The sequence below is a fragment of the Setaria viridis genome, chromosome 5 (genome assembly GCF_005286985.2).
Source record: "Setaria viridis chromosome 5, Setaria_viridis_v4.0, whole genome shotgun sequence".
In the NCBI taxonomy this organism is placed as follows: Eukaryota; Viridiplantae; Streptophyta; class Magnoliopsida; order Poales; family Poaceae; genus Setaria; species Setaria viridis.
Window position 1 is genome coordinate 13,397,502 of NC_048267.2, and position 24,976 is coordinate 13,422,477.

Consider the following 24,976-nt stretch of genomic DNA (forward strand, 5'->3'; position numbering starts at 1 on the left):
TCTAGTTTAGGCCTTTTAGTGCATTGTTTTAGGGATTAGCCTAGAGTTAGGTGAGGTTTGCACACCTTCTTTGTATCGGTGGTTGTGCACACAAAGAGTTGTAAATCCGGGGCTTGTAAGTCTTGCGGGACCCTCCAACCGAGTTTGTGGAGTGGGTGTCGGTGCTTGTGATAGGGAGGAGAGGCTCTAGGCGTTTTGCCGAAGCTCTGCCAAGTGAAGAGCAGCAAGGAGCATCTAGGAGAGGTTAGGCAGAGATTCACTAGCATGTGGGGAAAGCCCATCGACTATCCTACAGAGTTACTTGACCGGGGAGTTTACGCCCTTGTACGGGCATTCACTTTCAGAGAGGCTCCAACTACGATGATTAGTGGTAAAATCACCTTGTCATCATGTCAGGAGTTTACTTTCTCTACCTCATTTATTTCCGCATTTCTTTACCTTTCCTAGAACTATAGGATGGAACCTAGGGTGCAAAACTCTTTTGCGGTAGAGATAGCAACACATAAAAAAATCTAGTGCATAGAAATTTTAATAGGTTTTTATATGTATTTGAAGCTTTAGAGTCAGTTTGGTAGGGCTAGTGCTCTGTAGGAGTGGAGCCGTTTTTTATCGAAGAGTTTGAGCTCGAGCTCTGGATAAGTCGAAACTGGAGCAGAGACAGACTGGCCCTTAGTTTTCCCTGTGTCACGGTCACATTTGCGTTTCCACGCACGCGGGAGGCGACGTGAAAAGACAGCGAGCACCGCGCCATGTCACGCGGCCTGCTGGCTGCCGGCTCCGCTTCCCACGCCAACATGTATCTAGCTGTCCGTAGGGGTCCGTTCACCGACCCCGAAACTCCACGTCACAGGCGAGCTCAAGAACGGTCGCTAATCCGCGCGCCACCACCTGCCTCTTTTAACCTCTTCCCTAATCCCCCACTAATCCACCACCTTTTTAGCAATTTCTTTAGGAAAGAAAAAAACAAGCAGCAAAGAGGGAAACAAAAGGAGCAGCCAGCACCAACTCCTGCCTGCCTGCTGCTGGCCTGCTGCCTCTGCGCTGCTCACCACCCTCGCCGCCTGCGTTTTGTGCCATCGCCATTTGCGGATTTCTTTGGAGGAAAAGGCAAGCAAGCGAGCGCCGAAATACTCCACAGATACCACTCACCTACCGCTCCAATCCGTCCATCCACCGGGCAAAAAGCATATCTCCATCCTCCCTCCGTTTCCCTTTCTCCCTCCCTCCGCCGCACAGTGCCAGGAGGCCGCCGTTGGGAGGCGTGTGTGTGTTTCTCTCGAGCCGCTGGATCCTCCGGCCTCTTGTCGCCTGCTGGAGCGGAGATCCGGCCGCTCGGGCGTCGGCTACGTTCTTTTTCTGCTGGTAAGTTGGCCTTCGTTGTTGGAATCTTGGGCGGATTATTCCCTTGCTCTGCTAGCAGTTCTTGTTCTCAGTCAGATCCAAATCTCTCGTTCCCCCCTCCTTCCCTCTACCCCCATTCAGTTTATTTTTGATTTTGGTGCTGCAAGGGCTCCATCCATGGTTTGATTAGGCCCTTCTGCTTCTTCCTCAGCGTTCAAGATCACCAATAGCTCATGCCATTCGGCTTCTTGGGACCAAATTGAGGTGCTAGTGTATCTTGTTTTTCAAAAAGAAATGAAAAAGGATCTTTTTATTTTTCGTGGTGGCTTCCCCACCGCCGCCACAGCCGCAAACTCGATGGGGAACTAAATGTGCTAGCTGTTGATCCTTGCGTGTGCCGGTACACGACCCGTACTGTGATCGCCATCGCGGGAATTTATTATCCCCTGTACACCAATGGACTGGATTGGAGCACAGCTGCAGTAAACACCTTGTCTTTGCTTCCCTTCCAGCCCACGATGATGTACTCCCCCCCTGTACTGCTCGTCTTAACTGCTCCCATTTAGTCCAGCAAGGAAAGCTGTCCTTCCTATATGCGTGTTCCGTGGATTGCAGATGCATGCATTTGCATTTCGATCCTAGGCTAGGAGGGCCGTAAGCTCGTTAGCGTTTCCCTGCATTCTGTGATGTGATTTGTTGGGCTAGATGGGCAGCTAACTTGATTGACTGAATTTGTTTCGTCTGTAGGAGCAGGAAGCTGGCATCCTGCAATGGAGTCGCCTACAGCCTCCCCTACTCTGAAGGATCATCTCTCCGCGCCCACAGGCCCCTTGCATCTCAAAGTATGGGAGGTTGTATGCATTGCTTTGGGAGTTTTCATGGTGGTTGTCTTCTTTGTTGCTGTGTGGCTTACAATCCGGAGTAAGAAGAGGGTAAGGCGGGCCTCTGCGAATATCCCAATCACCCAAATCCCTGCCATTTCCAAGGAAATCAAGGAGGTGAGGGTGGAGGAAGTGCCAGCAAGCGACTTCGCAGCCCATGATGGAGTCCTCCTGACTATCCAAGACAAGTGTAGCGACCGTGATTCGGACAAGGCCATGGCCCATCTTGGCGTTAGCAAATCGAGGCGCGGTGATGAGAGCCACTCGGGGTCGTTCCGCTACATGGACAAGGATGCAGGATTCCAATCAGCTGAGGAAGGGGGCTCAGGGACGTTTCGTCAGGCTTCAGCTCATGCAATAACCGCTCCTTCACCTCTGGTTGGTCTGCCGGAGTTCTCATACCTTGGTTGGGGTCACTGGTTCACACTAAGGGATCTGGAACTTGCTACCAATCGCTTTTCAAAGGACAACATTATCGGTGAGGGTGGATATGGTATAGTTTACCGTGGTCAGCTCATCAATGGTTCTCCTGTTGCTGTCAAAAAGCTTCTCAATAACCTGTAAGCCTTGCTTATCTAATCTAAGTTGTCAGTTCAATTGCTCTGTTTATGCTCCCCACATCTTGTCTTCCTTAGCTATCATTCTACTTCAATAGTGCATTTAGTTTCACCAATTGATGTTTTGTGAATATATAGAGGTCAAGCTGAGAAGGAATTCAGAGTAGAAGTTGAGGCTATTGGTCATGTTCGCCACAAGAACTTGGTCCGGCTTCTGGGTTACTGTGTGGAGGGTACTCAAAGGTAACATCTTGTAATTTAGTTTTGTGTTCCTCTTACAACTACCATCCACATTGTTCATAGATCCCTGTTACATGTCTTCCCAAAAATAAATCTCCATGCCTTTTCATGCACTTTACAATTTTGAATCTTTCAATACAATAATTATGTGGTATTTTATGGCATCCTTCCTAACTTCCTAGTGGAATTTTCAGGATGCTTGTCTATGAGTATGTGAACAATGGAAACCTAGAGCAATGGCTTCATGGAGCTATGAGTCAGCGTGGCTCCCTTACATGGGAGGCCCGCATAAAGATTCTTCTTGGGACAGCTAAAGCGTTAGTGCACATTTTTCTTTAACTTTTTGCTACTTTTGTATCATTCACATTATCTTTTCAATCCAACTTAGAATAGTCTCTTTATAAAGATTCCAAATCACAGTAGCTTTCTACCTGGAGGTAGTTCTGTTATAGTAATTACACTATATCATAATATCACTCAATATTATTAAAATGAGTATTAATGTATAACTGAGATTAAGCTGCAAATTTCCAAACACTATCTCTATTTCCTCATTTGTTTTCACACTTGCATCATATGTTTTTCTCCTATTGTCAATTCAGAAATGAAAACATTTTGCTCTACTCATCAGTTTTTCATGTGAATGCTTGAAATGACAGCAACAATTGTTCGTACCTGTCCACAGGCTTGCTTACTTGCATGAGGCGATTGAACCTAAAGTTGTGCACCGTGATATCAAATCCAGCAATATTTTGATTGATGATGAGTTTGAGTCCAAAGTATCAGATTTCGGTTTAGCCAAGCTTCTCGGTGCTGGAAAGAGTCATGTCACCACTAGAGTTATGGGAACCTTTGGGTATGTTGCGTAACTCGTGAACAAGATTTCCACGAATGTATATTAGTACTAAGTCATGATGTTCTGTATTGAATGATTGCAGGTACGTGGCGCCAGAGTATGCAAACACTGGACTCCTGAATGAAAAGAGTGACATTTACAGCTTTGGAGTTGTTCTCCTAGAAGCCATTACAGGAAGGGACCCCGTTGACTATGGTCGCCCAGCAAATGAGGTATTGATAAGTTAGTCAATATACTTTGCTTTAGTGTTAATCTATACATTAAACCTAGCTTAAATTACTAGGTATGATTAGGATTGAAGCATTAGGCTACTTATCCCACCAAATTGAGTGATACCCAAAGTTCAATTTTGTTTCTTTAACACTTGATTTGGAATGCTTAGTGTTGGCTAAGAAATTGTTCTGCACATTCAGTTATTCCCCTGTAATTCAATTTGTGGTTTCTTATTTATATTTCTCATGATTCATGGTAGAACATAATTTTTATGTCATTGGCACTCAAGCTGTGATGTTAACTAGACTTAAAATTTGTTATTTCGTTCATCTGAACCTTCGGTCATCGTCCTCTACTTTTTTTCTGAATAAAGCGTGGTAACATTCAAAGACATGCGTGATGCATGGCATATAAGATAGCTTACTGCTGAAATGGATGTTACTTTAAGAAATTTCTAACACAAATTTTGTGGTTCGTCATGTAGATATTATGCATCGTGTCATTCATATTTCTTGTTTGAACTGCTAGCTTGCCACTGATTTTACATAATTGGCATCTTTAACTTATTTGGTTCAGAGGAAGTGGTTGGCTATCCTAGAGTAGGAAAAACTACCAGCAATGTTATAGATTGTTGAGTCAGTGTACCAGATCATTGTAGCTAGGTATAATGTGTCAAATCTCAAAGACCAACTTATAGCAAATATTTTCTTGATAGAACCAACTTAATCTAGTAAGTTTCCATATACTAATATTACCAGTAACCATTATTAATGGATATATTATTGTAACATTTAGAGGTCATAAATGCTTAAATAGCACATCCAGGCTAAACTGTGGTTCACAACATCAGTAAAAACTTACAATGGACAAAGGACATATCTATTTCCCCTCCATTATGTAGTTTCTTTCATGAAAACATGAAAATCATATCTTCTAATTTTCTAACCAAATATGATACTTTTGCCATTTGCAGGTGAATCTGGTTGATTGGCTAAAAATGATGGTTGCTAGCAGGCGGTCAGAGGAAGTAGTCGATCCCACCATAGAGACACGACCTTCGACGAGAGCGCTCAAGCGTGCACTGTTGACTGCTCTGAGGTGTGTGGATCCAGATTCAGAGAAGAGACCGAAGATGGGTCAAGTTGTCCGGATGCTGGAATCAGATGATCCAATTCCTCGAGGGGTATGTACTATCAGAAAAGGAAACAAGATCCTTTTTTAGTTCATAGTTCATATAATGCTGGTTCAATCTTCATATATAATATTAGTCGACCCTTGATTCTTATCATGCTGAAAATACAAATTCTTGCAAGCAGGACAGAAGATCTAAGCACCACCGTGGAGGGAGCACAGAAATGGATTCGCAAAGGGACAACAACTCCGACACGGAGAAGAGTGATAATCCGGATTCCAAACCAAGCAGGAGCAGAGCATCATCATCAAAATGAGCGCACTGGCATTTCTCGTACTACATTCTTTGGTACATTGCATGGACCAGACTTCTTCCATTTTACATTGCTGACGAATTGGTAACTGAAGGCTCTGAAGCTTGAATACACAAGAGCTCAGGAAAGAAGATCTACTTTTTTCTTTTTCCTTTTTTCTTGGTTGTAACGGTTTATGATTTATTTGTAGAGAAAGGTATTGTTTTTTTACTTATCGATTTATATGTACTTACTGGTGATCTCGACAATTGCTGCTGTAAGTTCTTAACAGTGTGTACAGGCGTAGCATCATGAATACTGGCGGAATACCCGTAATATTTGTAATGATAATGTTGCAATTAAAAGCATCCTTCCCATTGAGCGCACAATATTATTGTCAGTTTGGCCAAAACGATCGAAAAAGATAAAAAGAAATACGAAACAGGTCACAGTAGGGCAGTAGTCAGAGTACTGATATCTTGGGTGGCTCAACCATGTCTCAGTACCTTATTAAAAGAACCATGTCTCCGTGAAGGAAACTGCGCTAAAACTAGTGAATCATCGACGTACTACAATTCTTGGTAGCATCAAGAAATTAGTCACTCTTTATAGCTTATTAAGCATGTACAGTTGTGTGGCCAAAATTCTTGGCAATTCATTGCAATAATCCTTAAAAGAATGCATCCATTGGACAGCAACGCCAAACAACCAACTGCAGTTGTCACTTGTTATTAATGTTGCCTGTTCTTCGTTTTACCAATCTTTGTATTTGTCATGTGTTTCTTTTACTTTTACAGACATCACATCTGAGTTGACTTGTACTTGAAAGCTAAAGAAACACCCGATAGAGAACATTTATCTTGTGTTGACAGTCGATACACTAGCTAATTGAAGTGGAATTCAGTTTTTTTGCGTGCTTTTCTGTTACATATGCTAGAGAAAAGGCCAATTTACCAGATGACAGAGCAAAGAGAAACTGCAGATAGAGGAAGCCAAGTGCTACATTTTTGCATTCCAAAAGAGACCAAACAGTGTATATCATCCATCCATCGCTCACCGTTTTCTACAACATGTTGATGACAAGGCACACGCACACAAGAGGGGATCGATCGCTGGCAACAATATACAGCACAAGCCGCAGAGGCTCTAGTCGGCGCCAAGACTCTTGAGTCAAGACACAACAATGCAATGGTCTCCTTCCCGAACCCATGTCGTCACATCACGGGATCTTCACATCCGTGGCGACCGTTGGCAGCGAGGAATCACAGTCCAGGGCGCTCTGCAGCGGTGGCGGCAGTAGAGGCCGACGAGCCAGAGGGCCGGTTGCCCGACCGGCTGTGCAGCAAGGGGCTCAGGGCCTTGACGACGATACTCATGTTGGGGCGGAAGTCACCCTCATACTGAACGCACAGGGCAGCCACAGCAGCCATCTGGTGAACAAGGAAAAACATGGGTAACATGGTTATTATCATAGCATACAAATTTGTTGTGATAAATTTCTGTCAATCAAAGCAACATACTGCAAAAAGATTTAGAAACAAAGTTCTTCGATGATAGCTAATGCTCTTTTTCAGTGCTTTTCGAAGCAGGATTAGTACCATGCTGTGAAATTTCAGTTTCAGGTTTGCACGGTAATAGCATTAGTTTTGTATAAGTAGAATAACTTGGTATTCCCTCCGTTCCAAATTGTAGGTCGTTTTGACTTAGACTATATCTAGATGCATAATAGTATCTATGAACCTAAAAAAGCTAAAACGACCTACAATTTGGAACGGAGGGAGTAATAAGTGTTTATTACCTTGGCAACAGCCTTTGGAGGGTATTCACCATCAAGCCTTGGATCAACGCATTGCCTCACCTTGTCTTCACTAAGCCTTGGTGTAGCCTTCATATAACCAACAATTTTGTTACTTTGTTAGCTTCATATCTTTCATCATTGTAAAAAAACATAGGAAATTTTTATTTTGATAAGAAACACAAGGCATTTCATTGATGAATGAAGAGGCACATACCCATGTCACAAGGCTCTGCTGGCCACGTGGCAGAGTATGATCCACTGGCTTGCGGCCAGTTAAAAGCTCTAGAAGCACGACTCCAAAACTGTAGACGTCACTCTTCGTGCTAAGCTGTCCAGTCATGGCGTACTCCGGTGCATGGTAACCAAAGGTGCCAAGAACACGAGTGGAGTGAAGTCGCGCAGCCATGTCAGGGGCCTGGTTGGAGACATCAAAGTCTCCGATCTTGGCGACGTCATTGTCAAAGAGCAGTATGTTGCTGGACTTTATGTCGCGGTGGACCACGCGAGGTTCTGCCTTCTCGTGGAGGAACTCCAGCCCACGAGCTGCGCTCACGGCAATTCTCACCCGCTGCATCCATGACAGGGCTGGCCCTGGCTGGGCTCCCTTGACACCCTTTTTACCTGTGATTACGAATCATGCACATATCAGCTCATTAAGCTAAGTCTGATTGGCTTGCACATCAGCGACAGGTTCATCATATCTAAATGTATAATCTAATGTTACATGAGTAAAATTTTAAGTAATCACAATGAAATACAGCTTATATGACAATAAATAGAAGGTTTTATTTTCCATACCATGGAGGATATCATGCAATGAGCCCCTTGTTGCGTACTCGTAAGCAAGAACTCGGATGTTCCCTTCAGCACAGAATCCAACAAGTTGAAGAACATTCTCATGCTTCAATCTTGAGACAGCTGAAACCTGCAATAGAAATAGGAGTGAAAATTGGGACATCTGAAAGAGAAAATATATTATCTGAGATAAAGGAATGGAAACAGAACCTGCACAAGGAATTCTTGATCAGGCTGTTTGCTGGAGTCAAGCTTCTTCACCGCAGATTTCATTCCATCTTTCAGCACACCAAAGTAGACTCTAGCATATGAGCCCTCTCCGATAAGAGCATCATTGCTGAAGTTCTTTGTGATTTCCTTCATCTCTTCCAGGGGAATGACTGGCACTGCAATTGGCTGAGCTCTTCCTGTGGGGGTGACATAGGTTGGGGCTGGGGGACGGCTAGGTCCATAGTTATTGACTGCATTGGGAATATTTGAAATAAAGATTAGAATATGCTAAGTGCTCAAGAAATCTTTTGTCTCTCGGTGTTACTTTACCAAATAAGTTCATTCACGTGTCATTTAGGTTTGCTCTAAATCAAATGATACCTAGAAAATAAATTAAAAAAACATCTTGTGTGTTCAGGAGGCACAATTTTTTTTTTTTACCATAGGGCACTAGTAAACCATAAGTACCCCAGTCAAAATAGTTGCAATCACATGCAGAATTATTCAGTACGACAGGCTGGTTCACATAGATTTTCTTATACACCAATTGACACAGTTATGGGTAGTCGGCCTGACCAGGCCTTATGGGTTTGGTTCAATTAGGGCTGGGGTTAGAGATAAGATTAGATATAATGGTTAGGGGTCAGTAAACCTTTGTATATAAAGAGAGAGAGAGGAGATATATCAATCAAAGGCAAGCAATCAATCTAATATCCCAGTCCTCTTCTCCTATCCCTATCCTTATGATTCGCCTGCCCATGACACACCAGAAGAAGTTTTTAGTCAACTACAACCACAAAGCAGTAGGGATAAAACACAGATGGTATGGAAATTTTGACTTGCTATGAGTTTGTAATAACATCTAGCTGGTTAAATAGGACACGGTTTTTAAAGAGCATCGCACTGTGTTGGTTCTTAGACTAACCTTGCTGAGTTAATTGTGCGACCTATTAGACAACTAATGTAATACAAAAGGAACACCAAGCCTTTGTCAATTGTAATAATTAAGCAATGATAAATTTAGAGTCAGACTTAGGTGGACGACCCAGCAACATGCCAGGCTATATTTATCATTCCCCATTTCTTTATAAGAAAGGGAGAAAGCTGAGCAACCTAATGTGAGGGCAGGTAACTACATTTGTTACGTCAAAGAATTTTCTGCATTTGTTACGTCAAGGAAGACAGACACTACAAGATTGCTATATGCATTGTTCGATGAGAGAGTGAAATAGCACAATACTTTGTGAAATCACTGCCTTGGTTCTATGAAAACTAATCATTTCTTTAACAGAATTTCACGAATGAACCACTGCAACCATGGAGCAAGAAATTGATAACATAAAGAAAAGAGAGAAAGAAGTGGCAACCTTGAGCAGGGAGAGGGACATAGTCATCGTCGTGCTTCTTCCTCTTGCCAACATCGTCGTCCACCACGGAGCAGCATGAAAAGCATCCCATGGATCCCTATCCTTGAATTATACAAACAGACATTTAGATCACTCCTGTATCTAATCAAAACGAGCAAAACATTTGCATTTCACGTCTTTTCAAAAGTATCTGCATCTTGATTACGTCTGCAGGCAAGATTCGACATTTGGCGCTGGAAGAAACGAGAAGAGAAAGAGAGAGAAGATCTTAGGGGGAAAAACAAGGGGAAGATCAGCACCGATTATGATGTGAATACACTGACGGAATCTGCCATGCGACGAATTCACTCAGGTTTTTCTTTAAACAGCCATCACTGGGAACACGATGAGGTGAAAAGCAAAGCAAGAAACAGGGGACTCCTCCTCCTCAAGCCCTATCACCATTTGAAGAACCCGACGGTTATCACCCACCTTTCCGGCGAGATCGAGGAGAAGAGGGTCGGCCGCCCAGGCCGACGGCGACAAAATCCCGCAAGCACGAACAATGAGCGAAAACAACCCAAAAGTCTTGGTACGAGGGGATAAAATCCGGCGGAGTTCACCAGTTGACATGCGCGATTAAAAAATCCATTACGAGAAAAAAAGATGATGACGATTACCTTTCTTCTTCTCCTCCAACCTTGTGTCGTCCTTCGGGGAATCTGGAACCGGATCGAATCAAGAACAATGGAGGGGAATGGATGGATGGCGAATCGGAGGAGAGAGGAGGAGGAAGGGACACGACGCGGAGGCCTCCCTCGCCGCCCTTCCCCTTCTCCTCTGTTGCGCGGTTGCCTGTCTGGCCCGGCCTGGCCTCCGGGTGGTTTTACTCGTTGGCTCCGCTTCGGCCGTTTCCGTTTTTATTATTTGTGTGCCCGCTTCTCGGCTGCCGCTACCACCGCTCGCCAATTGGAATGCCCTCGCTCTCTTGCTATTCTTGCCATCCCTCGCATAGTCACATCTGTACATGCAAAAGGTTTACTGCTGCTGATCTGGCACCTTGCTGGCTGGCGTGCATGTACTGCCACAACTCCGGTAGTCCGTGGACTAAAAAAACTACAGTCGCATAGACTGATGCTAGACAAAAAGACAAAATAATACATTTGTTACATCTCTCTAATCCGATTCACCTCATTTTCTTTTGTCTATGTATAATTCACACCTTCTCTCGTTTGTAGTAACTCCTCCTTAATTTATGGCCAGATCTTGCACCAATTTTATCTCTCGTTCCTATAGAGCTCCAACTCGGACTCCTACGGTGAAGCGGCTTCTCTAGTGAAGCTAAAGCTGTTTGGAAAAATGTTTGGTAAAATGATTTCTCAATGGCAATAATTTTAAATCACTTAATGCTTGAAGATTTCAAGGGAGAAACCGATAAAGTCATTTTTTTGGCTCATCTTCTTTAGTGTAAATCGTTTTGTGGCTTCTCTCTAGTTTTGGCGGTGGAGATATTTTGAAATTACCCCTTTGTCTTCACCAAAAGCTGGAGCATAGTTGATTATTGTACTAGTATTTTTGGAAAAAGTCAAAATTACTATCCTAAACTATGAGCATAGTTCAGATGGTTTTTAAAACCAGCACAATACACCTTTTAGCACGAATCAAAGTTGGTTTTGCTTACGTGGCAGATTTAATGTCATGTGGGCCGATTAATAGATCCACGTCATAGATTCTGCTGGTCATCCATTCCTCGTTCCTCCTCTCGCCTCCGCCTCCATCCTTAGGACCCGAACTCCAAGCCAGCACCTCAGCCTATGCACACCTCCTCAAGCTCGCCGTGCAAGGGCAGGGTGGAGTGGTCGAGCTCAAGGCCCTCATCAACGTCTTCGGTCAGCTAGTAAAGGTTCCCCTCAGTTGCGTTATGTGGAAAAAGTTCCAGGAGCGAGCTCTGCACACTATAGTGACACGATCGGCGGCGCCATAGCCGGTTCGCTCGAGTAGTGCGAGCTCTCGGGGCGGTGTGAGGTCACGACCGGAGGAGCATCTTGCGGCGGCGGCAGCCCAAATCGGGGTGCTAGGTGAATGAATCCAGCAGTGATGGTTTGATTCCGGCGAAAGTGACCATGAATTGGCGCAAGCGGGGAGTAGCTCAAGGTGGACGGATCTTGCGCGTACGGTGGCGTCGGGGTTGGAGTGGCGTCCGTTCGATGTCGTCAAGTTTGGATCTCAAACTCCACACGAAGGAGCTGCAAGTGCATGGAGCGGAGCTCGAGCTCTGGCCAGGACTAGCGGTTGCAGCAGGCAAAGCTCGAGCTCTGGTAGGGATTGTTCCGGCTCCATTTGCTGTGGACCAAGGGCGCCGCTTCGCGTTAAAGAATGGGACACAACGATGGGAGCAGGGGCCGGGGGTGGCAAGCCAACGACGACCGTGGGGAGTTGTCGCTTGCTGTTGAGCCTTCACTCTTGAACAAATAAAATTGGATCGGGAGTCAAGTACCTAGATAAGACAAGCTTTTTAATTCAAATAAAATTGGATCGGGAGTCAAGTACCTAGATAAGACAAGCAGTATGAGAAGCATCCTTTTTTTTTTTAGAGAGAAAAGAAGCATCTAATTCCTGACATGTAACGTGAGAAAATCATTGATACGAATCATTTCAAGCTTTGATACTCCACCGTGAAAATGAATTGGACGCGATTTACTGAAAATCAAAAGGCAGAAGCAATGTGAAAATGAATTGGACGCGATTTACTGAAAATCAAAAGGCAGAAGCAATGAGCGGAGCTCGGGCTCCGGCCAAGATTAGCGGCTGCGGCAGCCGGCAGACAATGGTCGTGATTGCTCTGGCGGCTCCGTTCGGCTGCGGGCCAAGGACGCCACCTCTGGTTGGAGAACGGTGCAGCAATGGGAGCGAGCAAGGGCCGGGGGCAGCAGGCCAAGAGCGATGGGCTGAGAGGAGGAAGGAGGAACGTAATGGAGGAGAAGATGAACAACTGACGTGGATTGATTAATTGACCCAAGTGGCATTAAACTACTGCCACGTAAGCAATAAAACCGGTTTTGATTAGGGACAAAAGGTGTATTATGAACTGGTTTTGCAAATCAGAGGGGTTAAATAAACGGTTTGATAGTTTAGGGGTTATCTGAACTTTGCTCAGAGTTCAGGGTAGTAATTTAGACTTTTTCCTATTTTTTTAATGAGGCATGTCTTCAAATGTTCTGTTCATATATGAGTATTATCTTGGTATTAATTGTTGTATAAACTATAAAGGTGGTTATTGTTGCACATTTTGGAATATTAAGATCATATAGTTGCTTTCTTGAAAGTTTCAAACTATTTTCAAGCATAACTAGCATCCACGCTGATGAAGTTTTGCAAATTTTATGATTTTCCATTGGTCACTTCTTCTTCTCGATCAATATGTTTCCACAAAATTGGGTGCCATTTGTTACATGCAGCACGTGTAAGTTGCAATTCTGAAAAAAAATGAAATTGTCCAATGCCTCTTAACAGATTGATCAAATGTATTTGGACTCATTTTTGCCCATTGTCTTTTTCATTTGAAACCTTACATATGTGAGAACGTTTTTATGAAGTGCATAGAAGCACGCCGACTAAATCTCACTGCTAAAGGTTCATGTATGAAAAGGATCACAATAATGATGACCTTTATTCCTCGCGACAACTAATTTCTTGATGCCTTGATTGTTAATTACATGATTATTGATTAATTTACTCGGCATTAAAAATAAGCTATATCATGGATGTCCTTCTCCTGATCTTTTCTTGAAACAAATGCAAGCATTGCTCTTCGTAACGGTGCAGCACCAGACATCAGATTTCATCTCCTTAATTAGAATGACGAGGAATGTATTCTGAATGCAGCAGCTGAAATGTCCTAGTTTGTTTATTTACGTGCTCCAGCAAAGTTGATGAAGATTTGTTCGTACCTTGTCCTCTACCTTTTAGGTAGGTTTGTTAATTTCTTGATGTCCTGGAGGATAAAGATAAAGAAAAGGGAGGATAGGAGAAACCGTCCTCCACGTTGACTCTTGAAGCAATAGAAAACTGGCAAATCACTTCAATGATTGTAATTCCAGGTTCTTTCTGAAACTCTAAATAATCAAAACCGCTTACTTTTGACAACTACGTCTCCAGCCATGTGTTTATTTTAATAATTATAAATGATTTGTTGAAAATCTGATTGGTTACGGATGTAGTACTCTAAGTTTTAGTTCATCAGTGGAATTGCTAGGGATATCACATCGTTTAGACAAGATTTTTTTAATCCAAATCAAGAGGAAAGAAGAGAAACAATATATATGATTTTCAAGAGAAAATAATTTTTGAACGAGTGCATATTATTACTGGTGTGGGCAAATTCTTGTTCCTTTCTAGCTCATGCATCTCTTGACATTCTTGCATTGCAGTGCTACCTGACTTGATTATTAGTTGCTAGATACACCATCTCTTGAACCCTTTTTTGTGTGTTTTTGACATGAGTTCAATGCACACTTGCAATCCAAGAAAAGGAAATATGCACAACTCCCATGCCGCTTCTGCTGCAAGTGCTATCCACGTACGACCAAGACCAATCAACAGATTGAATTGAAGTTGAAGGGCCTGCACCAGATGGACGCGCAGGTTTGGTGTCTAGGTCTGCATCTGTTAGGTTTTGGTTGCTTCGCTTTGCAACAGAGGTGGCCTTCCTTGCAAGTTAAAATTGCAAGACAATGGTGAGAGTGAGAGTGTGAGACACATGACGAAAAATATGTGCCGTAGGCTTTAGACTAACCTCGTCGTCATAGTTATGGACACCCAGGATTGCTACTCTGAATGAACAGTACAGCCTCACCCAACACAAGTGTAAGTAAGTAAGAAAGAAAATCTGGTTATGTGTGTAACACATGGTTCTCATTAGGTGAGGACTGTGAGGTGATGGTGATTGGGACGACCGCCTGCTACTGCTAGTGCTACGCGATGGGTGATGTTAACTTGAGTCATTAGATTTAGTTGATGAAATTGATGTGATAGATTATCACTGTTGGCTTATGAACCAGCTACAATGGCCACGGACAAAAACGGAATTATTGATAAATATTGGTCCAAAATTAATAAGCACGTATTCATGTCTCGTTAATCAAGCTCTCTTTTACCCGCAAAAGATAATTGGTTCAAAATTGAGGTAAAAGATCGCAAAAGAAAAACACACATGCCACCCCACACAGTGGCACGCTTTTTTTCTTTGGGAAATAAGTATGGGCACAGTTCGTGTGACATGGTACTCGCTATATCTTGCCTCGCATATTACCTCTTACAGCAACAAGAGTTTCATTCATTTTGATCATTTTTACTGAAAACTTGAAGTAGTTATTTGCAATCTAAATTAATTACTTCAAATTAAAATGTTGACCATCACAATTGAAAAGGAGTTGAAGGAACATTCTGCAAGACTCCCTCTTGTCCTACGTCAAAATTACTGGAGTTGATGATGGCTTCCTATGGCATTTGATATATCTAAATCTGGATTGCTTTTTTATCGCAATTGAAAAATCCTTCTACAACTTAACCTTTGAATACTTAAATTCCTTAGTCACAAAAGATTAATGTTTTGGAGAATAACATAGTTTACAGTTTTGAAAACTATATATTTTTTATTATAGTGTATTTACTATTTAGGTACATATTATGGAAGTATATTTTCTAAAACATCAAAATTTCAAAGTTATTGTCAAAAATTCAAAGTTAACCTCAACATTCTAGAATAACTATCAATTTCAATTGTTATAAGACCAGGCTTTGAGTAATGTTAGTGTCGGTGTTTAGTACCGCCAACTAGTGATTGTATGCTACGCTTCCCTCACTCTCGATGGCTTGCACTCAAGAACACAAAGTTTATACTAGTTCAGGATGATCCCTACACTCAGTTTCGGCAGGAGTCTTTGATTCAAGTGTGCAAGGGGCTTACAACGGGGTGCTTGCAAGCAAGCGTTCGAGTGATGTGGGTGAGTAGATGTGTGTGCGTGTGCGAGTGTCTGAGGGTCGAGAGACTAGAGGAGAAGGTCTGGTTCCCTTTATATAGGGTAGACTAGGGATCGGGTGACAGTTTGAAGAAAGGAGGGCCCCCCGACCCTGCGAAGTGGTCGGGAGGCGGGCTCGGGCTAGTGCCGGTGGTGGACCTCTTCCGTTGGGGCCCACTTGTTCTGTTCCTCCGTGCTGGTCCTTGGCCCGTACGGCTAGCGCAGTTCCTGTGCGGCATGGAGTGCTCACGCCCGGCATGGCCAGAGCCGGAATGAGCTTCCATCCCGCCTACTAACCCTGTGGCAGGGAACGGACGGGCGCTGTAGCTGACGATCGTACCCAGAGTGGGTAGGTAAACTCTGAGTCAACGGCATAGGATGAGGCGCGCCATCCATCCTAGCTTTTCCCGACCTGTTGGGCGCCCTCATGGCCACTCAATGCCGTGAGGTCAAGTTCTGGGTCCCACCTTGCAATCAGGTCTGTACCAGACCAGCTGTGACTGCCTCGCCCTGACCTCGATGAGTCATTACATGGGGAATGGTCATGATGACATCTGGGCGTCCTGCTCCAGGAGTGCGTACAGGCCGTGGTGGCTCCGCCCTTCTATGTCGTCCTGGTGTGGCCTCCCAGGCCCTCTCACCCTTGGACCCTCTGGACAGTGGTCGGCCTCCCTTCTCGGTCACGTTCCCGTACGCAGGTGGGTTGAAGCGTCCCCACATAAGTAGAGACTAAATGTGATACAAATATCAGTCCCAGGAGGCTGATAACACATTTATTCGACAGATAATTCAGTTACCGTACAACTCCCGGGGGAGTGGGCGTGAAAGCCACACATCGATAAGAAGTAAATAAACAACAACGACTAACCAAGCGACTGCCAAAAGACAGCACTCGGGACTACACGGCAGCAGCAGCATCTTGGAAAGGCCAACACCACAAGCAGCGTTGGGTGTGGACACAACCTCTACTCAAGGTCTTCGGCGATGAAGTCCGGGTCTTCCTCTGTAGTTACGAAGCAAAGGTGAGTACGAACGTACTCAACAAGTCCAACCCCATCCACGGAGGGGGATGCAAGCAAGTATATGCACAGGATAAAACAAGGATAGGCTAGAGTTTATTTGCAGTAAAGCTAGATTTTCAACACATGCATAGGCTCGTTTTCAAACAAATTTTTGTAAAGCTTTTCTTTGGTAACCGAACATGGAGTGGGGTTGATCCTACACAAAGGATCCAAGTTTTATTACTATCGGACTCCCTGTCCGTCATAGCTCACGGCACAACTGCCGGACACTTCCAAAACCCAACACACACACACACACCTGTGACCATCCATGCCCAAGTACTAGTTATGTGACCAAGCCGTAACTCGTCCAATGCCGTGGACACGGCTACCCGGATAGGTTTTAACTCTGCAGAGGTTGTACACTTTTCCCACAAGTAGGGTACCGTAGCACGATCACCTTAGTGCCGGTGCGGATCCTAACAAAGCCATTACCCACCTTAGCTAAGACTGGCTAGCTCTCACGGAAGCACCCAAGGGGTTCACGGTTCATCCACGAGACCGTAACCGGGACCTAAGTCACAAAGATCTTACTCCTTTTCCATGGGCTCCCGTTGCTCACCAGCACCCCTGAAGACTAACAGTTTAGCTAGTGGGATTTATGCTAAGCCGTTGCCCATACAACGGTCGAGTGGTTGCACGATGGTTGAATTAGGCAAGATGACACATCAACTCGGTCCTTAACCACGACAAGATGGATATCTCCCGACATTGCTCAACCACCAAGGTACGAGCACAACACCCTGGCATCCCACACAAGGAATACCCATCCATCCTGTCTACACATCCTTTTCCTTTGAACCCGGAAAGCCATTTTTCTCACTTGCATACACACACACACATTTATTTTCCGAATACACCATTGTAATAATGATTGTAGTTAAGTAATAATTTCCTAAGCATTCTAGCGGTGGTTATCGACTTAATAGAGCGAGTCATATTTAGAGACAACCATAGGGTAACAAGGAATGTTCATAACAATCAAGGGGTGGCTATCCAACCATGTCTTGCGATGAAATAATATGCATTTTGTAAAACCGGCCAATAGGTTGTGGTTGAAAAACTAGGTATTAAGTATGCATCAAAGGGTGAGATTGGACTTGCCATCTTCAAAGCCTTCTGGGAGTTCCGGCTCGTGCTGCTGGTCCTCGGGCTCGGGCTCGTGGTCAAACTCCTCCTCGAGATCCTCCTCGGGCAATCCGCGATCTACGGCACACACAAACGGACACACAAATAAATAAAAGAAAGATCGGTTTTTAACCGTGAGCTCCGAACAGAAAACATGAACGGAAAATAGGTAGAAAGATTATTTTTGGGAAATTTGGATATGGATCGGCGAAAGTATTCCGGAGGATGACGTGGTAAAAATTTGGGATCAATTGGAGGAAGTTTGGCGTATGAAATGACGGGTTAAGCATGAATTAGGGGCTTAAACAGGAGGTTTAGGACTGATTTGTAATAAACCAGGGACCTATTTGTGAATACTTTTGGAGGTGGAGGGGTCGATCTATGAAACAGCCTTTGAGAGAGGTGGAAGGACCTATGTGTAATTTGGGAAAATTTGGAGGTCAAATCGGGAATATAGGGAATCCTATCTCCTTCTCCAGGAACTTGGAGAGGGAGAGGGAGGTGGGGGGTTGACCGGCGGCGGCCGGCCGGCCGGGCCTGCCGGCGGCGAGCCGAGGGCCGGGGAGGCGGAGGAAAGGAAGGGGGGCTCCATCTTGCCCATTACCGTGCGATCTTGAAGGTGGGGAAGGGCGGCCGGTGGTGGTCGGGTGGCGGCGGCCTTCGGGCGGAGGAGCACGGGCGGCGGCTTGCTGGCGGCGGCGGCGGCTGGGAGCAGGGGGAGTGGTGGGTGGTGGTGTTGGTGAGTGGAGAGTGGGGAGCCGGGCTGCTTTTATAGGCGGCGGGGAGGGCGCCGGCGGTAGGGGACTGGCAAGGGCCGGCGGCGGCCGGTGGCACGGCACCGGTGGCGTGCCGTGGCGGGGAGGTAGGGGCCGGGAGCGGGGAGGTAGGGGCCGGCGGCGGGCCGCGTAGGGACGTGCCGGCGGTGCGGGGCGCGGGGCCGCCGCGGGGCGGCGCGCGGCCCGAGGGCGCCGGCGTGGCCGGCGGGGCCGAGGCGGGCGGCGCGGGCTCGAGCGTGCAAGGGGCCGGGCGACGGAGGGGTATGGCGCCAGGAGGGTGGGGCGCCGGAGTAATGGCGTTGGGACCGGCCAGGAGGAGTGGCGCCAGGGGAAGGTGGCGCCGGGTGCCAGGAAGAAGAAAGAGGAGGAGAGAGAAGAGGAAAGGAGGAAGAAGAAGAAAGAAGAAGAAGGAAGGAAGAAGGAAAAAGAAAAAGGAAAAGGGGAGGGGAAAAGAGAAAGAAAAAGAGAGGGACCGGCGGCATTCGCGGCACACGGTCGGAGCACGCGCGCGGCGTCTGACGACGGCACGCGGCGGAAATTACGAGTACGGATAAAAAGATCGGCTTGGGTGCCGGGGCGGCGGAATCGCCGGGAAGGTTTTCGATTTCCGAGAGCTCAACGGTAAAAAGATTTTAAAAGCGATTTTTAACGGGTGATTTTAGTTGGTGATTTCCACGGGTGTTACATGTGGACCGTTCAGGGGCGTCATGGTGCACATTTAATGCGCCATGGCATGATGCGGGCACCTGCTGTTAGGAGGGTAGGGGTATCTAGATCGACGGACATCCTCAAAACCAAGAACACCAAACAACACTCAAGAGAGGGCGTAATATACAACATCCAAAATAGAACGTAGGGTATTACGCTACTCTGGCAGCCCGAACCTTTATAAATATGTGTCTTGTATCTTCGCTTTTACCATTAAGTTTCAGGTCCGGCGATCCACCACCAACCAATCTACTACATCGGGATACCCCTTGGTAGGTTGACGAGTCTAGACACCATCTAGCGCGCCAGGTAGGGGTGATCATCGATATTATCGTTTTAGCTTTTCTAGATACATAGGGCATATCTAAGTGCATAAAAAAGTCTCTAAATTTTAAAAAACCAAAGCGATCTATAATTTGGAACGGAGGGAGTACATTGCATCTTAAATGTTTGGGACTAATAAATTCATAAGAAAAATATATGACGATAACATATGATTTATATAAGTGATAAAATCTTTTGAGAGTTTACTTTCTTTTTTTTTTTGAAAAGGGAACTTTGCTTTCACAAGGGATAAGTTATTGAGTTTTCAAATCAAACGCCAATTGTACCGTTACTTCATGGACACCAGGATCCATTTTTCCGTGAAAACCAAAGAAAGCCCCTGAAACAGAGGAAATATACAAAAAAAATATCTACACTCGTTATCTCCTTCGTCGTCTTCTCCTCCACTCCCCGACACCGCCGCATCACTTCCCGCCATGCCGCCACCGCCACCGCAGCGGCCAGCTCCCTCCCGCGCCGGCCGCGTCAACCTCTTCTCCGCCCCGCCTCCTCCACTCTCCAACCGCCGGTACCCCCAGCACCGGTCCCTTCCCCTCCCGCCAGTCCCCCCTCGCCGCCGACACCCCAAGAACCACGCCGAGCAGCCTTCCGAAGACCAGGAGCCGACAGACGGCGGTCCAAGAGCGACCACCACCACCAACAACCCCGCCTTCCGCGCGACCCACCTCCGCACCGCGTACCGCAAGCCCGTGCCCCCGGTCGCGGCCGCCGGCGAGGGCGAGGCCCTCCTCGCCGCCGACCCTGCCGATGCCGCCTCGGGGCGCGCCGTCGTTGTGGGGCCCTCGGGCCTCTCCTTCCGCCTACCCGGCGCGCCGTTCGACTTCCAGTTCAGCTACTCCGAGGCGCCGCGCGCGCCGCCGCTCGCCATCCGCGAGCCCGCGTTCCTGCCCTTCGCGCCGCCGACCATGCCGCGGCCTTGGACGGGCAAGGCGCCGCTGCTGACCAAGGAGGAGAAGGCGCGCCGCCGGGGCGTGCGGCTGCACACGCCGCTCGGGCAGGAGCCGGCGCAGACGGTGAGCCCGCACGGGATCATGATGGAGGTCAGGGGGAGGAGGCAGATGGACCTGGCAAGGGTGAGCCCCGGCGACGGCAGGACTAGAGATGAGGTGCTCGGCGAGCCGCTCACCCCCGCCGAGGTGCGTGCGCTCGTCAAGCCTCACATCTCGCACAACCGACAGCTCAACATTGGTACAACTTCACTGACTGCCATTTCCAAGAGATAAAACAGTTGATTTTTTCTGACTCTATTCGTTTAGACTTAAGATTAGACTGAAATTGGCCAATGTGGAGAGTGTAATGGGAGAATCAGGCATAACCGCAGAAGTCTCTGATAGCATGAGATCAAATACACTTCAAAGCTGACTTTGAAGCAAAGGTCACCAATAATAACCTGAATGGGTAGTTTTTTCTCTTCAAAAAGTGGCAATGTATTTCATACTTAAACACGAGCAACTAAATTTGTGGCTTCTCAACTCTTCTGCAAGATTTGAAGTCAAATCCCTAGGCTCATATTGTAGGCGGTCATTGACAGTGTTTTGGTTAGATGGTTCTAGAGAAAGAATCTTGTAGTCCAGGTGGCAGTTTTCCAGCAATGGGGCTGGTTCCTGGTGAGGGAATGGTACAGATATTGTAAAGTGGATGTTGAAATGCAGTACTATTAGCTTTATTTAGCCAGTGAGAGTTGTTTTGGCCTGTCTGTATCCAACGTGGTGCACTGTGTGGAACAGATTCGGTTATAACTGTCTTTTGCTTGTGGGAGGGTTGGTTGTTTCAAATCTTCATCTCTCTTTTCCTTTGGGAATAAATTTCATTGCTGATGGAGTGTAGAGTTAATTATGCATTTCCTGATCAATTTCCTGTAGGAAGAGATGGCTTGACTCACAACATGTTGGAAATGATACATTGTCATTGGAGGCGGCAGGAAGTCTGCAAAGTTAGATGCCGAGGCGTTCCAACTGTTGATATGAACAATCTCTGTTATCACCTTGAGGTATCTATTTGCAGTTTGCTATTGTACATAAATGTTCAACTGTGCACATCCACATGTGTTCCTGCATCCCAGGCATCTGGAGATGCCATTGCTCCGTGCAAAACTATTTTCCCTTGCACAAGGTAGACTAAATTCTGTAATGTGTACTTGAATGCAAAATATGGTATCCAGTACGCTACAATGTTTTTTTTTAAAAAAAGATTTCAAAAGAATGGTAGCATGTCCTGTTTTATTTCTGTTCTAACTTGCATATGACTCAAATGGTACTTACACAAGAGTTGTGAAAGCTTTTAGGATCATAGTGAGTTCCTTCTTGTTTAGACTACACATTGTTCTCTTTTTTCTTATTTGGTTAGCAATAATGTACGAAAGTAGGACAATACGAGCAATAGGTATACCTTTATTGAGTTGCATGCACTGAGCTAACTGGGAAAGGTGGGGAATTCACTTATATTCCAACAGCCTTCAAAACAACAGAGTATAGTAGTGTAACTATACTTATATTTTGACCAGACCAGTGTATGAGTTAATGACTAAGAAGAGCTTGTCTATTGTTAGGGATGTATACCTGTTGGCCTCTCATGGAACAAGACCTCAATTGTCATGTATGCATGCTTATGTATTTTTTCCAATACAATTATACAAGCATATGGATTTTATTATAGTGCACTGTCATACATAGTAGCATCTATAATGTTCCAGGAAAAGTCAGGAGGAAAGGTCATTCACCGAGTAGGTGGCGTTGTTTTTCTATATCGAGGAAGACATTATGACCCACGGACTCGTCCTCGCTATCCCCTGATGCTCTGGAAACCTGCTACTCCTGTATATCCAAAACTCATCAAGGAAGCTCCAGAAGGGCTTACAAAAGAAGAAGCAGATGAAATGAGAAGCAAAGGGCGGAATCTGCCGCCAATTTGTAAACTAGGTATTAATTTACTGGTCCACTTGATTCTTATGGATAATTGTTCAGATTCTCAAACCCGGCAAAGTGACCAGGCCATACTTGTTGCAAAACCAGATGGCCTTTTTATTTGTTTTTATGTCTTTTACAAATTTCTTGTTTCTGACCAAAAAGCAGTATGGGGAATGGCCTATTCGTTGTAGGAACCTGAATCCTGCTCTGCACCATGTACTAGATTACATTTTAAGCATAACCAAGTGCCACAATACAAACCTAATCGTCTAGGATGGGCTTCTAGTACATGGTTCCTGATTTTTCATTTGTTTTGTATTTGCTTGCAAGATTTTGTACCATTTATGCCATGCATATCTGGAATGTGGCTACGGGCTAATGCTAAGATTTCTATTCAACCTGTTCTCTAGTTCGACAGAAGTTCCTGAGCATGCGAATTAATACTAAAAGTGCTAGGCCCTCCTTTAGAAATATATGACTTATTTTAGCATTCAAACTTCCTTAGCTTCAATCGCTGATATGGACTAATTTTTTTAGAGTTTTTTCATGAAAAATAGTATCATTAGAGCGCCAATGAGTACTTTATAAATGTAACAATTTTATTCTTTTGATTTACAGTACTAAAGTGTTTGTCAAGTTGTTCACTGGGCACTGTGTCTTGTCGAAATTGTCCTTATATTCTTGAAAAAGAAGGATTATTTGCATCTAACTCCATATTGAAACGAACATAGAAAAATATATGCTGATGCTACTGCCAAAGCATCTTATTTTGTATCCTGCATCTTGCAGCAAAAAATGGAATATATATCACTCTTGTCAAGGATGTGCGAGATGCTTTTGAAGGAAATGACCTGGTGAAGATTGATTGTGAGGGTTTGAATCCAAGCGACTACAAAAAGATAGGAGCAAAACTAAGGGTCCTATTCATCCCCATGAATTTCACAGTTTTCATTTCATTACCTATCATGGAAGTGAATCCTGTATATATCTTCTTTCTGACCCCTTAGCTAAAATTGTTCACATATCTATATTTGCAGGATCTTGTTCCCTGTGTTCTTTTATCATTCGATAATGAACAGATATTAATGTACAGAGGCAAAGAATGGAAATCCAGATACTCGAAGCCTCTGACTCTCATTCCAAAAGTTCCAAAGAATAATCCGACACCAAAAGTTCCAAAGAATAATCCGACAATGTCTTCTGATGCAAGTGGTTCAGGTATGCATTCATAACCCTCGGGGATTACCTTGTTCTTGCTTCTTTAATATCCATGCTCATTTGTGTTCGGAGGAGCATTTTGGTCATTGATTTTTATGAGGTCTCTGCGTTTTGCATATCTTCCTGCACTTATTTTGTCAGATGCTTAATGCTGTTTATTCAAACGTACACTCAGATTTGTAGCATGGCAAAATGGGATGCCCATTCTTTTTCGAGCTCTTTTTCATTACACGAAAAAACAATTTCAGTTTCTCCAGCTGTTGATATTATCAATTAGTACTTCTGGAATTAATATAATGAGGCAAACTGCTTGCAGATGTCAATGAAGCCACTGATGCCAACACTCAATTCACAGTAAGAGAAGTATTGAGGCCCAAAATGTTTAAATTGTGGGAGAGTGCAGTGGACTTGTCTCTGGCATTGCTGCTGGATGATGCCGAAGCAAATGATCTGACACCCGATTCACTCCTGACGAGGGTTGAGGAGTTCAGCGTCACATCTCAGGCAGTGGAGCACTCATTTCCAGCTCTGCTTGTGGCCAATTGTGAGGTGAACACCGAATCTCCAAGTGCAGAATACATAAACGATGAGTCTGAAACAAGCATTGCTGGAAACCAAGAGGAACAGCTTGAGCAATCACCTGATCTCAGCAGCGATGAACACTTTGAACTCGACATGCTTGAGCGTCTGGAGTCATCGGTGCCATTGGGATCCCTGCCGATCGACACTATGATAGAGCAGCTGAACAGTGAGTGAACTGGAATAGCAGTCCAGTACGTTGGGGGTTAACTGCTGATGATCAAATTGCATTCTTGGATTGTATAAGCATTCTGTGCTCCAATCGCAGTCCGTTTCCAGAGAATTTTCAGCGATTCGCCAGCCAATATGATGTAAAGGAATTAACTTTAGCCGTGTGGCGTGCGTATGCACCACTTGTAAAGAACCGGCTGCACCTACCATCATCACCATCAATAATGAATGACAATGACAAATCTGTGATTTGTCTCAACTGTGCAATTGTGTGACAAATTTGTGATTGTCTCAACTGTGCAATTGTGTTAAATGCTGCGACTCCAATACTATGGATGCCATCGCTTAAGTCACCTTGGTTAAAATTAGAGCCAGTTGGGCATGGATTAGAGGACCATGTATA

The 24,976-nt window shown here is 45.0% G+C and overlaps 3 protein-coding genes across 6 annotated transcripts; 2 read left to right on the forward strand and 1 right to left on the reverse strand.

The window, feature by feature from the left end:
* Positions 1 to 982: 982 nt before the first annotated feature.
* On the forward strand, positions 983 to 5,901 carry LOC117857326 (probable receptor-like protein kinase At5g18500). Its single transcript, XM_034739939.1, has 8 exons — positions 983 to 1,362; positions 2,089 to 2,782; positions 2,918 to 3,022; positions 3,214 to 3,336; positions 3,705 to 3,875; positions 3,958 to 4,087; positions 5,062 to 5,271; positions 5,405 to 5,901. Exons 2-8 carry the CDS (start codon positions 2,112 to 2,114, stop codon positions 5,534 to 5,536), a joined length of 1,542 nt encoding a protein of 513 aa, XP_034595830.1. The 5' UTR covers positions 983 to 1,362; positions 2,089 to 2,111; the 3' UTR covers positions 5,537 to 5,901.
* Positions 5,902 to 6,495: 594 nt separating this feature from the next.
* On the reverse strand, positions 6,496 to 10,602 carry LOC117857327 (pto-interacting protein 1). 4 transcript variants are annotated; one of them, XM_034739944.2, is made up of 7 exons: positions 10,342 to 10,602; positions 9,683 to 9,779; positions 8,316 to 8,566; positions 8,109 to 8,235; positions 7,525 to 7,931; positions 7,311 to 7,397; positions 6,496 to 6,942 (listed from the first exon to the last, which is right to left on the reverse strand). In XM_034739944.2, exons 2-7 carry the CDS (start codon positions 9,771 to 9,773, stop codon positions 6,775 to 6,777), a joined length of 1,131 nt encoding a protein of 376 aa, XP_034595835.1. In that variant the 5' UTR covers positions 9,774 to 9,779; positions 10,342 to 10,602; the 3' UTR covers positions 6,496 to 6,774. The 4 variants fall into 4 exon arrangements, with proteins under 4 accessions (XP_034595835.1, XP_034595834.1, XP_034595832.1 ...); XM_034739943.2 differs by having other exon boundaries at positions 9,683 to 9,784; positions 10,342 to 10,601; XM_034739941.1 differs by lacking the exon at positions 10,342 to 10,602 and adding an exon at positions 10,154 to 10,309.
* Positions 10,603 to 20,045: 9,443 nt separating this feature from the next.
* Positions 20,046 to 24,840, forward strand: LOC117856959 (CRS2-associated factor 2, chloroplastic). Its single transcript, XM_034739413.2, has 6 exons — positions 20,046 to 20,887; positions 21,562 to 21,689; positions 22,392 to 22,617; positions 23,395 to 23,522; positions 23,643 to 23,823; positions 24,140 to 24,840. Exons 1-6 carry the CDS (start codon positions 20,116 to 20,118, stop codon positions 24,577 to 24,579), a joined length of 1,875 nt encoding a protein of 624 aa, XP_034595304.1. The 5' UTR covers positions 20,046 to 20,115; the 3' UTR covers positions 24,580 to 24,840.
* Positions 24,841 to 24,976: the final 136 nt, after the last annotated feature.